This window comes from Cololabis saira, chromosome 14, assembly GCF_033807715.1.
Source record: "Cololabis saira isolate AMF1-May2022 chromosome 14, fColSai1.1, whole genome shotgun sequence".
In the NCBI taxonomy this organism is placed as follows: Eukaryota; Metazoa; Chordata; class Actinopteri; order Beloniformes; family Belonidae; genus Cololabis; species Cololabis saira.
This window is the reverse complement of record NC_084600.1, coordinates 29,189,494-29,207,078: the sequence shown is the minus strand read 5'-3', so window position 1 is coordinate 29,207,078 and position 17,585 is coordinate 29,189,494. Positions and strand designations below refer to the sequence as shown.

General features: G+C 43.8%; 1 protein-coding gene across 1 annotated transcript; it reads left to right on the top strand.

Annotated features, from left to right (window-relative positions):
• Positions 1 to 814: 814 nt before the first annotated feature.
• LOC133459933 (adapter molecule crk-like) lies at positions 815 to 11,707 on the top strand. The gene is made up of 3 exons (XM_061740337.1): positions 815 to 1,363; positions 4,830 to 5,434; positions 9,413 to 11,707. Exons 1-3 carry the CDS (start codon positions 1,144 to 1,146, stop codon positions 9,545 to 9,547), a joined length of 960 nt encoding a protein of 319 aa, XP_061596321.1. The 5' UTR covers positions 815 to 1,143; the 3' UTR covers positions 9,548 to 11,707.
• Positions 11,708 to 17,585: the final 5,878 nt, after the last annotated feature.

The window sequence follows — 17,585 nt, the reverse complement described above, 5'->3', positions numbered from 1 at the left end:
GAAAGAAAAAGTATATGAAAACACCTGAATGAGTGCCAAGCACTAACAGGCACCTCTAAGTGGGTAACACTTTTAAGTTTGAAACATGGGATATGAAATGTTGCCATCTTTGATAGAACCTTTCAGTACTTCCACGACTAGAGTACCTGATTTTTTCTTTATTTTCTTCTTTTGATACAAACGGAAAGAAGAATGGAAAGACAATCATTTTCCCATGATGCACTTTGAGAACTAAGGAAACGCGTTTATGTCTTCGCCATAGTAATGAACACATATTTTTGGTTTGAGTCGTCTACCTAAGATTGAAACATTTGAACTTTAACACCATATTAAAGGGTTAACCAGACGGCGGAAGTGCAGTTTTAGTGCCGCGTTCCATTTGTCCTCGGAAGTGGGGATTTCCCAGTTCCCAGTCAGATTTTTCAACTGGAACGCCCCTCGAAGTGGGATTTCCCACTGGGAAAGTGGGAGAGTCTTCACCACCCCCGAGTTCACATTCCAAGATGGCTGCCCCGGTTGTAAACTGGTTGTAAACAGTAGAAGAGAGCTCTGTAAAAATTTGTAGCACTTCATTCTAGTTTTGGTCACACTAAATCAGTCGTATCCAAGTATTGTTCGGCATATATGTGCTGCTATAGTGTAATTTACATTTTTCATGTGGTATATGCGAACTACAAACTTGTTTTCCCTGGAACGCTGATAACTCGGCTGTGACGTCATTCCCAGTTCCAAGTTCCGACTTCAGATGTAAATGGAACGCAGCATTGTGGTAGTATTCCGGCCCGGCCGGGGCCGGGGGGCGTGGCCGCGGCGTTCCCAGGGACCGGCATCTCTTCCGGTAGATGAGGTCAACTTTTCCCGAGATCCGCCATTTCATTCCTGGAGTTCCTGTGTTACATTTACTTCTCATCAGTGGGGGTGACTTTTTTGAGCTTCAGCTTAGCGGATAAACAATCCAGTTCGTAAAGCAGCAGGTCAGCCCCCCACTGCCTTCACGTTGATACTGAAAAAGCCGGTGGTGAGGTTTTGGTGGGGGTTTCCCGCCCTCTTCTCCCGCGCTGCTACAGTCCACCAAAGTTTTCTTGTATGAGTTTCGGATAGCGGGGGGCCTCAAGCCTCGGGCAAAACGACTTCAGCACAACCATGGCCGGGAACTTTAACGCCGAGGACCGAGCTAGCTGGTACTGGGGCCGGCTGAGCCGCCAGGAGGCGGTGTCCCTGCTGCAGGGGCAGCGACACGGCGTGTTCCTGGTGCGGGACTCCATCACCAGCCCCGGGGACTACGTGCTGTCCGTGTCCGAGAACTCCAAGGTGTCGCACTACATCATCAACAGGACCGTCAACCACCGGCTGTCCGGCCCAGGTAACTCTCTGTTCGGATGTACGCGGAGTTTGGGGGGGACGTTTTAGCTGCTGCGTTAAATCGACGCCGAGCCTACGGCGTAGGGTACGCGTACCCTACGCCGTAGCCTCTGCGTTGGTGTGACGCGGAACCATAAATCAGCCTGGAGCTAACTTAGCCTCCCCTAGTTTACGTTCATTCAAGCCCGCACCAGCGGCGTGACTCTGATTTGCGCGGCCGTGGGCTGAGACGATTTCCCCCCCGATTTCAGCAGTGCAGGCGCCAAGAAAAGGGACATCCCCAAAAACTTCTAAACTGCATAGAAATGTATTTATTTTATATGAAAAAACAAAATGCTTTGATAAGTTTAAAGTGCCTTAATAGCATTGAACTTGCATGACTGTACAGACAGACAACCATGCTAGCAACTGAAACTGGGTGAATGGGTAGATCTGTGGATATTTATGAACAGAAATGGGCAGCAAAGTGTATGTGTGTGTGTGTGTGTGTGTGTGTATATATATATATATATATATGTATGTATATATATATATATATATATATATATATATATACATACACATACATACAGTACTCGAGTTGTAAAAAAAATCAGGGGGGATGGTGGATTTTATCATATGGGGACAGATAATTTGTGCCGATTACAAATAAAATAATATATTACAAATAATAGCACTGACCAAAACACCTGCAGAAATACTGCAGGTGTGACATAGCAGCAGTTAAATGCAGCCTTCTGTAAGCTTTAAATATCCACTGGGCTTACATCAAATACATCAAAACACAACAATAAAAAACAGTTTTCTGAACTTATCAATATGACTCTGTCCATCACAGGATAAGTAAAATGGATCACTGCAAAAACTCAAAATCTTAACAAGAATATTTGTCTTATTTCTAGTTAAAATGTTTCATTTTAGTAAAAAAAAATCTAATTACACTTAAAAGAAGACTCATCACTGGAAAAAACAACAATTTTCACTTAAAATAAGTAGAAAAATCTGCATGTGGAACAAGATTTTATTGCTTGTAATGAGAATATAAATCTTGTCCCATTGGAAGATTTTTCTACTTATTTCAAGTGAAAATTGACTTGAAACCGGTGAAAATTGTCAAATAAGTTATTTTTCTGGTGATGACTCTAAATGTTGAAATAGCAGTAAAACCAAAACCATTGATGAAATGACATAATGGATGGAAAGGGGAGATGGCAGTTTTACAGGGGGGATGATTTTTACCGTTTTTATTTCAGGGGGGATGCCATCCCCCGTCAACTCGAGTACTATATATATATATATATATATATATATATATATATTTATATAAATATCTATATGGGCATATGTGTACAAATATATAGAAGTATGCATGTATAAGGATGTGTGTGAGTATAATTACAGTATATTATAGTAGTAATAATAATAATGTTACTTAGCAGTGTCAGTACAGTGTATGAATATTTATCAATACAGGTTAAATGATCAGTGAATGGGGATAGAACTAAATAAGTTTACACTTCTTCCTACTCCTTTTTTTGGCACATGTAAATCAAGTTAGCAAGTTTTAAAGGATGAAATTCTTTGTTTTGTTTTATTGTTGTTTTCTTAAACTTCTCAGGAAGTGTTGTTTCTTTTTTTTTTACATGTACAAAAATAAATCAAATCAAATATCCAGCTATTATAATATATTATTATTATGCTATATATGTATGTCCACATCAACCAAATGGATATAATATAGCATACAGGTCTGAAAATTAGAATATGGTGTAAAAGTGAATTTATTTCAATAATTCAACTTAAAAGGCAAAACTCATACATTAAATAGTCTCATTACATGCCAAGCAAGATATGTTAAACCTTTGGTATAATTTTGATGATTGGATTGTTTATGGATTTCATAAAATATTTTAATATTTTGAGATTTTTCATTTGGAGTTTTCTTAAACTGTGAGCCATAATCATCAAAATTATAAGAATAAAGGCTTGAAATATCTCACTTTGAATGTAGTGGGAAATAATATATTTGTTTCACCTTTAGTTGAATTTACTACAAATTAAGTTTTGCAATATATTCAAATTTTCCGACCTTCACCTGTATATTATGCCATCAATAAATAAGAGCATAATATATGTACGGAATCTTTACGTAATTGGGAATAAAAAGTTGCTTTCCGTATTGAACCAATACCGAAAGCAACTTTTAATTCCCAATTACGTAAAGATTCCGTATTTCAAGGGACGGGTGGCAAAACCCTGACGGGACCCGCAGCTCCGTGGGAGAGCGGGGCTGGACGGACCCGGCATGCATGTGGACAATCCTAAGTACCCCCATGATTGGGGAGTGGAAGTCTAGCGGTTACAGAAGTGGACTGGTCCCAGATTGCAACCAAGGTGACCCACCCTGGGCCCCTGAGCAAGGCCCTCAACCTTCCAAACAGCAGCACACTGCTCTCTAGTCTAATTAGAGATGGGTTAAATGCAGAGATCGTGGTCGTAGTCTCGTGGTTACAGAGGTGGGCTTGGGTTCGAGCCCCAAAGATGGAAACCAAAAATATACCACCTTGGGCCCCTGAGCAAGGCCCTTAACCGTAATTGCTCCCCGGGTGCCAGAATAAAGGCACCCCACTGCTCCTAGTCTAACTAGTGATGGGTTAAAAAGCAGAGGACAAATTTCAGTGTGCTTCCATGTATACTGATGAACAAAGTGGTTATTATTATATTATAATAATCTTATAGATCCACCTACAGCAGCAGAGAGAGAAGTGATTTTGTGCATTCTGATATTTTGGACATTTGTGCAGCCACAGCTTTTAATTAGTGGTGAGTCGGGCAGATAACGGAAGAAAAATGAAGCTGCTCACTCACAGCTCTCTGTCTGATTTGGTGGGCTTCAGATGTTCTTGTGGACATCCGAAAGTACTAAAACAAAAAAAAAAAATACATTTTGTGATCAATTCCACGACAGACATGCCTCCGTCATATCAGAAATAACCACTACATTTTTTCCCCCTGCAAATAAGCTGCGTACTTTGAAACTGGCCCGATCCCATTTACAAGGTCATTGGCTAGCACTAGCGGCATAGTCCGATATTTACACCCATAGTCGTCACATGACCCCACATTTACCCATAGAAAATTTTTGGTATACAGAGAAGTTTACGGTGGTATTTCCTGTAGCTGCAGGACAGCTCCTAATCATCACCCTTCCACCACCATGCTGGACAGTGGGTGGTTCTGCCTAAATCCTGTTTGGGTTTCTAAAACAAAACCCCCTTGGTCTAATAGGTCCAGAAGTTTGTCCAGATGCAGTTTTACAAACCTTTACAAGATGGATAAATGTCAAATTAGTGTTGGTGCATTCTCACGAAAGCACAAAGATCAGCAAATCATAGTTTATTGTTGAGTATACAGTTTAAATGGCGCTTTGATTTATGTTAGTAATGGTTTGACCTCTTCTCCACCAGGTTCGGCTCCTCCCCAGTTCCAGATCGGCGATCAGGAGTTTGAGGCGCTACCAGCCTTGCTGGAGTTTTATAAGATCCACTATCTGGACACCACGACGCTCATCGAGCCCGTGAACAAGGCCAAGCAGACGGGCTTTGTCAGCCCGTCCTCGGCCGGGGTCCCCCAGCAGCTCGAGGAGGGTTGCTTTGTGCGGGGACTCTTCGACTTCCCCGGTAACGACGATGAGGACCTCCCCTTCCGTAAGGGGGACGTCCTTCGTGTGCTGGAGAAGCCAGAGGAGCAGTGGTGGAAAGCAGCCAACCAGGAGGGCCGAGTCGGGATGATCCCTGTGCCCTACGTGGAGAAGTACCGGCCCGCCTCCCCCACGGCCGGCGGTCTGGGCTCCCCAGGAGTGGGGGCCGGACAGGGAGGGCTCGCTGGAGGGGTAGGGGGCGGCGCCGATGGAGCAGGCGTTCTTCAGAGCAGCCCTCCTGGTGATCCGGGCCAGTATGCTCAACCAGTGGTCAGCACTCAGCTCCCCAACCTTCAGAACGGACCCGTCTACGCGCGAGCCATTCAGAAGAGGGTCCCCAACGCCTACGACAAGACGGCGCTCGCGCTGGAGGTAGAAGTTCCACTCTGTATTTATTTTTGTCCCACTGTTCACGCTGAAGCTGTTTTTCCTCTGTCCTGATTGCGGTAATAGCTTACTCATGCATGTGAGCGTCCACACAGCGTCTTTACCAACGTAGGCTGAAGCACACGCGAGGACTTTGACAGCGGAGACGACTCCGTCCTCGGGTCCCAACAATGGCCCGTCTTCATGGGCCCGCTGTGTTTACTGTGCATTGTGCATTCATTACCACCGGAGCCGGCCGCAACAAAGCTGGCTGTTTTCTCGGACAGATTAGTCAATAACATTCAACAACTACAAAGGTTAATAGACAGTTTGACATAATCGAGTTTGTCAGATTATTTTACGATGATCTGAACTCAATTGGCGCTGAATGGATTTTTATCCTTCACCGATCTCTTTTAAAGTTTGTTGCGTAGTCTGAAAAATCAGAGCATCTGCTGAAATGCAAGCTGGTTCTGCTACTGACGTATTTATTGATTTATCTTAAAATCTTTTATGTGTATAAACTGCAACTGGAGCCGGGAGGAGCGACAGGAGAGATCACAACACTTCCGTAAGATTTAGTGGAATAAACTGAGAGCAAAGTTACACCAAATCGGTTTATTTCTGATAACTTCAGGTTTGCAGACGTAGTCGCCTTCAACAGTCCAGCCTCTCTGCGGCCCGGTTAGACTGGTGTCATGAGGCTGATTGAGCTTACAAAGCTGATTGCAACAATTTCCTGCGGCTGGACTGTTTTTAAAACCCTGGTTGCATCATTGCTGTCTGCGGTTGTTTTCACACCGCAGAAACAACCGGGAGTCACAAAGTTGTTGTGTGACCGACGGGTGACTGGCAAGCCGCACGGTACGTGATCTGGATGCGACTCAGGTCCTCCAACTAGTCTTTAACCCACGATCTGCCAACATGCGTGGGAAATGAGGGTGGGTTTCAGAAGGACACCCGCAAGGTTCGTACACCCATTTGCGTTCCCGCGGCTTTTAACACATCCACTCCGCTCTTATCAGTAAGGCGACTACCTAAGCGCCAGCACTCTGATGGCAAACTAGGGTTTGTCCAGTTCTTTTTGTATCTGTACAAACAGATCCTCAGCCACCCCCGTCGCTGGCATATCAGTAACCCGTCTTGTCCAGGTCAGCAGCTCGCTTCTGCAGGAATGAAGCATCTACTGGAGGTAGGGCTGGGCGATATGGACCAAAAGTCATATCTCGATATTTTCTAGCTGAATGGCGATACTCGATATATATCGATATTTTTTCTGTGCCATAATTGGGGTTTCCCCCAAAGCATTATAGCATAGCATCCCTGTTAGTTTCATTTTTTTCTGAGGCAAACCCTTAAAAAAACAGTCCGTTTTAATACAAAGCCTCGTGCCAAATGTCACACAGGTACCTTTATTAACAGAGGTCTGCACAATATCAAAATGTATAAAACAAATTAAATAAAAATAAACTGCCTGCATATATAGAATAAAAATGCTTCTTGAATAAAATAAAACAAATATCCCTTTCCTGCATAACAATTAAATTAAAATACATTGAGCAATTAATACAATGTAGACAGTAACAGGCAGACTTTTCCACTGAGGTTGACAGTTGTGCAAATAACAAAACATTTGTGCAAATCTCAAATAAAACATTCAAGTCAATTTGTCACAAAATAAGCTATATCAAAATCATAAAAAAAAAAAAAAAATTAAATCGATATAAACGATATTGTCTCGTACCATATCGCGTTTGAAAATATATCGATATATATTAAAATCTCGATATATCGCCCAGCCCTACCTGGGTGCAAACATGAAGCCCAACTACGTAGAAAAAAACAGTTTACCGTGCTTGCGTGGGTTTCCTCTGAGTACCCTGGCATCCTCCCACAGACCCAAAAACATGCGTAGTAGGTTAATTGATGATTATAAATTGCCCGTAGGTGTGAGTGTGAGTATGTCTGGTTGTTTGTGCGGTGGACTGGCGACCTGTCCAGGGTGAACCCCTGCCTCTCGCCTGAAAGTAGCTGGGATAGACTCCAGCAGACCCCCGTGACCCTGCAAAGGATAAAGCGGGTATAGATAATGGATGGATGGGGACAAGTTTTTTTTTTTTTTTTTTTTTTTTTTTTTTTTACCTTGTCTGCACACATATTATTGATTGATACCATGACGGTAGAAACCAAAAGTGTATATATGTGCATTATTACTATATGTAATATATACATATATATACGCACACATATGCGTACACATACATAAACATACACATACAAACCCAGTGTTTTTTTTTTTTTTTTTTTTTTTTTGGGGGGGAGGGGGTGGGGGGGGTGGTGACGACATCCACTGCCAATCCAGGAAGCAGGAACACACGGAGACACACGTCAAGCACTGGAAATCTGCAACAAAAAAACCACAAACAAAGCACGAAACCGGCACGGAGCCATCCAAAACACGAACAGCAATCGACCTAAATCTTGAGATCTGATCGCAGTCTGAGCTAAGCTATCGCTACCGCTACCTAAACCCAAAAACTAGAGAGCCAGCATGCAGGTGAACAAGCCAGTGTGTATGTCTATGCGTGTGTGTGTGTATGTATATGATCATGCATGTGTGTGTGTGTGTGTGTGTGTGTGTGTGTGTGTGTGTGTGTATGCGTGTGACTAAATTACTATATGTGTGTGTGTGTGTGTGTGTGTGTGTGTGTGTGTGTGTGTGTGTGTGTGTGTGTGTGTATGTGTGTAATAAACCAAACAAAGCTCCACCTGAAGTGTATCTATAGTGGGGGAGGGGGGGGAGCAACCCCGCCACCCGTGAGACCAGAGGCCGACAAGGAAGAGCCCGGAACCCAGGCCACCGGCAACCCCACAGAGGGGAGAAGTAGGAGGGAGGCAACCCACCGCCTGCGAGGCCCCCCCCCCCCACCCGGCAGCGGCCGAGGGGGCCCGCGGGCGGGGCCCCCACGGCGCGGAAAGAAGCAGCCAGGGATCCCGCGGCGGCGGACCGCGACCCAGGCAATCCCCGGCCACCCGGTCCGGGCCGGACACGCGGCCAGGAGGCCCTCACCCTTCAGGCCAGCGACCCCCACCCGGCAGGGGGCCAGCCCGCCCGGAGAGACAGAGCCGCCCCGGCCGCCGACGCGGGCAGGCGCACCCGTCCCCCACGAAAGTGGCCCTCCAAGACCAGAGGGGCGCCCCGCCGTAGAGGCAGCGGGGGGGACCGGAGACGGGCCCGGAGAGAGGGAACCCCCCAACAAGGCGACACACGCGCAGGCCCGACAACGGAGGGCCCCAGACCCAGGCATCCCATTCATTCATCCATTCACCTATCCGATACCTATACTAATAATAATATAATATACTATACATAATAATAATAATACTAATAATAATACTAATAATAATACTAATAATAATACTAATAATAATACTAATAATAATAACCATCTTTGTATAATATAATATTGATAAATTATTAAGTTTTTGATGTCCTGCCAATGGAGGCTCAAATCCTCCATGGCAGGACCCTTCCATACCGCATTCTCACCGACACAGACATACAATCACGCACCGTTTCCCCCTCCCCGGGGGGATCCAGCACCGCCAGAAGGCACCCCAGGCTGCACGGCGGGCCCCGCCAGGCCCGGGTAACCCGACCCACCCGTCCCAGGCCCAGGCCGGTGAGGGAACGCGGGTGATGTGGGACCCCCTCCCGCCCCTTGTGTTGAGTGCATGTGATTAATGCCATAAAAACAGGGAGGAGGGGACAAGTTTAACGGAGATCTCTGTTTCTGTGTGGTCTTGCTGTTGTCCAGCTGTGAAAATGAGGGTGGGTCTGTCTGTTTTATGTCAATATTGCTCTTTCGGCAGGCTTTACAGTTCAGGTCCCACTCAGAGTTTGTATTGATGGTTGCCAGCATGCTCTAGGCTTGACCTGAGAGGTGAAATGTTTCCCTACTGATGTGTATTTGTCATTAACAGGTGGGGGACATGGTAAAAGTGACCAAGATCAACGTGAACGGCCAGTGGGAGGGCGAGTGTAAAGGAAAACGCGGCCACTTTCCCTTCACCCACGTTCGGCTGTTGGAACAGCACAATCCTGACGACGAGAGCTGAGAAACGCTCGCTCCCGTCGCCTCCAGTCTGCCCTGGCTGCTTTTCCAAGCTCGGAAAGATCTCTCCAAGTACATGATGTGTGAACCGATGAGCTGAACTGGTCGGTCTCTGCTGACGCTGTCGGCGCAGGACGAGCTGGCTGATCTCGCCTGGTGTCTGAGTTTACACTAAGGTCAGACTGGGGTCGGTTTGCCTACATTTATATTTTTTCAATTCTAAGTCATCCTTACCAACCGTGTCTGCTGGCTTGTTCAAAGTCATGTCTGAAGCCGCTTTAAAAAGAAAAAAAAACAAAACAGTCGGACACCATAACATGCCTTTTTTGCTTTTGGTGAGGGTTTTTTATATTTATTAATGATGTACAAATAATTTCCAGGCTGTCTTTACTCACTCGATCCAAGAAAGAACAGGATGGCAAATTACTGTGATTATTTTTGATGTACCGTAGGACAGTGTTTGTGGAGCAGATTTAGGGACGACGATGCACATTTTTCTGTGCTTTTTTTTTTTTTTTTTTTTTTTTCCTTCTTTTGATCTTAACATTCAGTCCAGGTCAGATAAATTCTGGTGCATTCACCTGGACAAAACAGGGGGACAGAAACTGCTTAAAAGGGTGGATTGTGGTCGGATTCTGGTTCAGGTCTGGCGCAGTCGTGTGTAGATCACTTTTACATAGATGTTTTCTCAATGACCCGTCAGAATAATCTCTCCAGATCGAGCTTTAGGAGTACAACAGCTGGTGACCAGACCCGTCACAGCCATTTCCACCGGTACAGAGTGTACCGAACCTCAACTTCTCAAAGGGGGGTGGGCTTTATGTAGCAACCCGTACAAGAGCCACCATACAAGACAAACAAGACGGCTGCAGAACCGTCCTCTCTGTAAAGCCGATGTGCCAAGGGATGATGAGAATCAGTTCTACAAGGACCAGAACTTGGACTTCTGTCGGTTTTAGCTCCACAGAAAAACACTGGAAGGTCCTGACCCCTCATCTGATTTATGGAGTTTACCCCCCCCCCCCCCCCAAAGAAACATTTCAAACTTTGTCTAGTGTGTTTGCAATAACAATTCCAGGCATTATGAGTGGATGGACAGTGGAGTTGATTTATTACAATTTAACCATGTTACCAACCATATCTATTTTGTACATATCTCTCCATAGCGTATTTAACTCATCTGAATGCTTTGGACAACACGTAGTCTTTTTGTGTCCAAAGTTGGTCTGAAACATTACTCTGACCATTTCCATAGAACTTTGTACAACAGTAGCTAAGGGGGCGGGGCTTAACCGGCATTCATTCCCTACTGCAGCCATCCATGGATGTCTTGTTGATACCAGTCTGGTTGTCATTCTGGTGACATCACATGCTTAGTTTCTTGTGTTAGTTTCTATTTATCCAGTGGTGTCCACAGAGGATTTCCTCTCCATCTCCAAAGAACCAGACCGGTTCTTTGTTCCTTTGAGGAAAAGTGTTGAAATGGCTGGTCGGGCTGCATGATAACGCCTTCCTTCAGGGGGATCAGAGGGTTTTGATGCGCTTCACTCAGTTCACCCCCCACTGAGGAAGAAACTACACGCAAATGTGTTCAAACCAAATTAGATGGAAAAGTGACTGAAAGACATTTAACATTTGTCACACCTTTTGGTTTTAGACATTTCTAATGGATTGTTCTTGGCATTTATAAGTCAAATGCTAAGTTTAGATGCACCAGGCGTCCGCCTGCTCTTCCATTCTTCTGGTATTTTTGTATTTTCACCTGAAGGAATCATTTGCACCTAGAAAAAAAACAAGCATCTTGTATCGGTGGGGTTTCTTACAGAAAGACTGAAATTCTGAGCAAAATGATCAAACACTTGCAGAGAACAGCTCTCGTCCTGAGCTTCACAACTTCACACGCTTATTGCATCCTACACTACAGACCAAATCCTCTTTTCTTTTGTACGAAAAGGGGAAATAGTGGTTTAGCTATAGACATCTCTCATGCCAAATACTGTTTTTCTTTTTTGTTCACTGATTGTTAGTGATGCACCGAAATGAAAATTTGTGGCCGAAACTGAACATAATAATAAACACTTGGCCGAATACCGAATAATACCGAACAATGATTCTTCGCAGTTTTTCATTTATTTTGCCAATTTTTGGAAAACAAATTTGAGAATTATCTTTCACAATCTCGAATAGGCTCTAATGTTCTGCTCTTACATCTGGTAATACTTGTAAATCCCGTTGATGGGCATGTGTAAGCTGTGATAATGAGACGGGTATTTCTGCAGCCTGACGAGAGGCTCCAGGTTGCAGAGGGCTGATACGCCCCGCGCCCTGGCCATAAGCCCCGCCCCCGGCCCGGCTCTGATGGAGGATCTCGTCATATCAGACAGTGAGGCGCACCGCATCGGCCCTTTTCTCTGCGTTCTCTCCCCCATCTCCTGCGCTGTGCGTCCCGTGACCGTCTCCATCACCAAGTGGCTTTCCCAAATCCAACTCAGCCTGGATCATTTCTCGTGTCCTCCGCTTTTTCCCCACATCCAAGTAATGATCTGACATGCTGACATGTTTGCTGCATTTAACACCGCTCGCCCCTCACTCCACGCTGTCCGCTGTTTGATTGCGTCATCTAAACACACCGTTATTAATTGTTTGTTTTTTTCCCCACTTATTCCACTGAGCACCGAAAGTGTTTTTTTGCTATTTTCGGCCGAACAATTTCGGTTACCGAACATTCGGTGCATCACTACTGATTATGCTCCTGTGTTAAACCACTGCTGTGTGCCATCGCAGTTCACTTCAAATGCAGTTGTGTGAAAAGAACAAATAATAAAAGCCTGTTTTTAGATGAGATAAGCTATTGTGAGCTACTGGACCACTCTGAGACGCATTTAATACATATATATATGTGTATATATATATATATATATATATATATATATATATATATATATATATATATATACACACATATATATATTAAATGCGTCTCAGACACAAATCCATCTTCTGACAATAATTAAAAGGGGTTTTCTTAAAAAAATTTTAACGTGTCCTTAGAAATCCAATCACATGGGCCAGCGTTTAGCATGTGTGTTCATCCATCCATCGGTCCTTTAACTTCTACCTAGGGCTGAACGATTTTTGAAAATAATCTAATTGCGATTTTTTTTTTTTTCCCTCTATTGCGATTTAATATGCGGTTTTTTTCATTCTCATGTATTTTTCAACTACACAAGCAATAAATCAGTCTGTTTCATAATAAACAATGTCAGATTTATTTAAATCACAGATTACAACAATAAAGAAAACAAATCTGTGGCTTTACCTCTTTAACACGTCTACACACGTCTACACACGTCTGTACACACGAGTGTTATGGGTCGTTCTCTCTGAATCCAATCGCACGACACCAAACCGGGTTAAACTTTAGCCAAAATGAGGCGTAGTTTAATAGAAAAATGCATAAAAACTCCCACAGGGAATAAAAAAACCTTCCTCACAGGGAACTCAGAACTTCTTCACAAATAACTCAAAAATTACATGGAGAAAAAAACCACCAGCAAACTTAACAAACAAACCAACAAAGCTCAGAGTTAACAAAACAAACCAGCAATGAACAACTGGCAGCCCCGCTCTTTAACCTCTCCTCCTGATGAGCTGACGAGCTGCAGGTGTGGCTCACAACGTCGCGCGCAGTTCCTCGCAACGCCGACTCCGCGCTCATATATTTAATAAATTCATAAAGCCCATATATTTATAAAGCCGAGCCCTAACACTGAGGCCAAGATCTAGGTTACGCGGCACTGTTGACTTTTCTTCCCGCTCTGCTCACTCGCACATTACGTGACCAGAGCACGTGACTGGTCAAATCGCAGCCTTTGCGGTTAGAAAATCTCGTTTTATCACATCGCGATATTATCGCAAATGCAATTAATCGTTCAGCCCTACTTCTACCTATCCAGGTTGGGTTCTGGGGGCAGAAACGTGAACAGAGAACCCCAGACCTCCATCTCCTCAGCCCCCCTCTAGCTCTTCCAGGAGGAAGGGGTTCCCCGGCCTGGTCCGGAGATTAAAACCCTCCGGAGTTTCTTAAGTCTGCCATGGAGTCTTCTCCCAGTTGGACCAAACCTAAAACCTCTCCCAAGGGAGGAGGGTGATACCAGGGAGGCGTCCCAGCCACCTCAGTGTGTTCACACCTGGTATTAAGATGAATTCCCACATTAGTAACCGGATCTCCTCTTAAGCATAGCCGAGCGAAGGCATTTTGTGCTTAACGTTTGAAGCAGATACGGAGACAGATGGAGTCAACTTGTCCTTTTGCACAACGTCTAGGTGGTTACGAATACAAATGAAATGGAGCAACGCTACTGCAGGTCATGGGAGCAGTGTTGGGTCTTTTTTCTTTTTCCCCATGTGTCATATTGATTCATTATAAAAGCCTTGTTTCAACTAAAGATGTATAGCAAGTACAAGTCATTCACCCAGAAGTTGTTCCATTGGCGGCTGAAGGGTGTTCGTTGAGCTGCACTTCCTCTACTTCTCTTCGTGCATGAGGTAAAGAGTTTTTGAGGAGCTGATGGGCCTGAATGCTAGAGAGCACTGCCTTAAATGTATTTAACCTATTGGAATTACTAGTTTGACTCATCCAGGTTGTGAGAGGGAACGATGGGGGTGACGTGTCCAAAACTGTATGCAAGCAGGCTGAACTGTAACGATGAATAACTCCTGGTGTCTTCACAAGTAGATTTATAAAGGAACACAGATGAACCATCTTCCACATGTATACAATGTCAATGTCTTGAGTTTACATTTTGTAAAACTGTGCAAACTTTTCTTCCCATTTTTTTTTTTTTTTTCTTTTTTTTTTTAATTTTCAAATTTATGGAAAATGTTTTACTTCTCTACATTAATGCCATTTTATTACCATGATATGCTTATTAGAAATTTTGCGGCACATACAGACTGTACAACACATCGTGTATACCTTATTAATAAATATATGCAATATTTTGCTAGTTTAAGTCGCCACAATCCCTTGGTCTTCGTTTAGGAGACATTTATTTGTGTTTTGGGTAAAACAGAATCTCAGTTAACATTAGAAGACTGTCTGGGGGGGTCTGCTATCAAATGTAACCTTGAAATGGCATCATGTCAAAACTTTTGTTTTAAATGTTTTAAAGCTACTTTCCGTAGCCCTCCAGCTCACGGGCGTGAACAGGTAGCCAAGAGCAGCTTGGTGGGATTAATTAACCTTTTGCTAAATGATCTAATTCGTGGGAGTGGAAGGATCCTGAAATACTGGACGACCTGGAGATGGTTCAGGGAACGTCCTTCAGTCGGCCGGGCCGGGCTGTCCTCAACCGCCACGCTGACTCCCTTTTGAAGTAGTCCCTTGTGGTCATTTGGCAAACTGCCGTTTTAATTACTTTATTTTTCGGAAACCAAAAGTAAATCCATGAGTTGACATATGAACTTTCTCGTCATATGCTGCCCCCATGCGGTCAGAGGTGGTTTCCCTACATAAAGTGACTTGAAAGAATAATGTTTGGATTGTTGATGCTTAAATGTACCATTTGTTTAAAAAAAAAACAGACCTATTATTAAATCAAGAATTTGTTGATGACTAAATAACCCCATGATTTTCTCTCTCCTGTTTTTTTGGTTTGTCTGCTCTATTTTCATACCACTTGTATTTGTTGTGGAGCCTTGTGTAATATTTTATTTGGGTTTTCAGATGCACAGTACAAACCTGTTTCTGGTCATTGACTTTGTGAGAAGAACAAAATAATGTCACTTCATGGGGTTATTATGCCAATCACACCAACGCAGTAATTACAACTCCATCACCTTCATATTTTTGTAATTTTTTTAAAAACTAATATGCACCTTATCCTTTTTTACAGCTCAAGAAAAAAAATCATCATGCCAAATACTGTGTTCCTTAATTTTGTGCCATTTCACCCAGACCTGAAGAAGCATTTTTTTTTTTTTTTAGACTACAATGTGTTAAAATGGTATGAAATATTAAATTGAAGGTAAATTTCCTGTTTTTCTGTAGCATGTAATGTGCTAATATACCTAGTCAATAAAAAGAAAAATATACCAACTTATCAGAATGGACTCTACAGTTACTGTCTGGAGTCAAGTTGTCCGGTTTAGCCACTTTAAGCATTAATTAATACTGAATTTACAAAGTGCAGATTTAGCATTTTTGTGTACAAAATCAACATATTTGAGGCTTTTTTCTAAAAATGTCAACGGTGGATTAATTCATTTAAATCAAGCGTTTCCATTATACTATAAATATTAAATGTTGTCAACCAATAATATTGATTGTTTTAAAAATATTAGCCCATATTCTCCTCACATCAATAGTAAACATTAGGCCCTTTCACACAGCCAGTTCGAGGCGGGAACGTTGCGCCTTTAAGCCGCCTCGCTGTTCTGTGTGAAAGTCACGGAGGCGGAATGGGGGGGCCAAGTGGCCCCACCAATAAGCCGGCAGCGGAGGTAGTCACAGAGCCGTCACAGAGACGAAACGGTGTCTGTGTGAATGACACAGCCGGCATGCCGGGGCCATAGTATGCATCAGCATATTGAATAAAACGGACAGCAACTTTGCTTGCGCTTGAATGGTGGTGAAAATGTACACGGTTAGCAAAAGCACCTCCGCACTCACATTACCCGCCATTGTTTTGAAAATAATACTCTTCTTCTTCTTTGTATTTAAGGTCGCTGCCCGACGCGCGTGTTATACGTCACACTAGACGCTGACGCTGTCGTCACGCCTCTGATTGCGGAACGCCGGCATGCTGTGTGAATTTACAGACGGGAGCGGCGTTATGCCGGCGTTGTATGGTTCTGTGTGAACCAACAAAGGCGGCGTATTGGCAGGACTTCTTTACACCAATATTGCGGAATCTCTGTGTGAAAGGGGCTTTTGATATCATCTGTGGAAGCGACAGGGCTCTAAACAGGCCGAGTATCCATCTTACTTCCCCATTGACGCTCATGCGGAAGTAAGATTCCCTGCAGTTCCTCCACTGGCCGCTAGAGGCTCCAAACCCTGAGTCCATTTCCACTGACCTCCGTGTTAAAGCGTTAAAACAACTTTAGAGCAGAAATAAACATTTACAGCCTGGTTTAAAAATATATAGATATAATAGTTTGATTTCACATCCATGATAACTCTGACAGGGGTGAATTATGTACCATGCTAGGAGAGTTTATATAAAACATTAAATTTGTTTCTAATATGATTTATTATTGACAATCGGCTTAGTCAATGGCTAGCCGGCGCTATCACTTCTTCATCTGTAACGACTGGCTATTGTTCTCAGCAGAGAGACCCGCCACTTTCACGAACCCGATGTTGGCTAAACGCGATACTCACTTTTGATTTTGACATTGAGTCAACATATTAAATGGTGTATCCCGCTGTAAACGTCTGCCGGCAGCGCTGCAGATATGTTGGCGGGGTTCAGCTGAAGGAGCCGCGAGCAAAGCTAATTTAGCTTAACTTAGCTTTAACATGCGGTGGGCGTGTCCCAGTGGGCTTGCTGGGCAACCTGGCTGCACCTAGTACGAGGAAAACCCGGCCTCAAGATCTTCAAGGTCTTCAGAAACCAACGGGTCACGTGATTGAATGCTCAGTCCATTGTTATGTACAGTCTAAAGGCGCGTTTCCACGAGCGGGACTTCAGGGTAAACCCGCCGGACAGGAACCTCCAGCAGGGCCGACACAAAACGAAGAATGCAGCAGAAGAATAAAGAAAAGAAACATGCTAACAGTGGATGTTACATTTGCTTTTTTTTTTTACATACACAGCAGTCGTAGCGCTTGAGATTAAAAGAAACCCTCCCAACGTACTCTATATTGGTGTAATATGCCAACAAGACCTAAACCGACTCTTCAGTCCATCTATTGGGCATTTTTTGTAATCTTTGGTCGAAATGCTTAAATAATTGATTTGTGGTGACATGATTCATGTTCACGTGAGAGAGGTTCCTGTTATGGCACTTTTCCACTAGTACCTATTCGGCTCGAC

Coding starts and splice junctions, on each gene's coding strand:
- LOC133459933 (XM_061740337.1), top strand. CDS start 1,144: ATGGCCGGGAACTTTAACGCCGAGGACCGAGCTAGCTGGTACTGGGGC. Junction 1,364..4,829: donor CCACCGGCTGTCCGGCCCAG/GTAACTCTCTGT, acceptor CTTCTCCACCAG/GTTCGGCTCCTCCCCAGTTC. Junction 5,435..9,412: donor AGACGGCGCTCGCGCTGGAG/GTAGAAGTTCCA, acceptor TGTCATTAACAG/GTGGGGGACATGGTAAAAGT.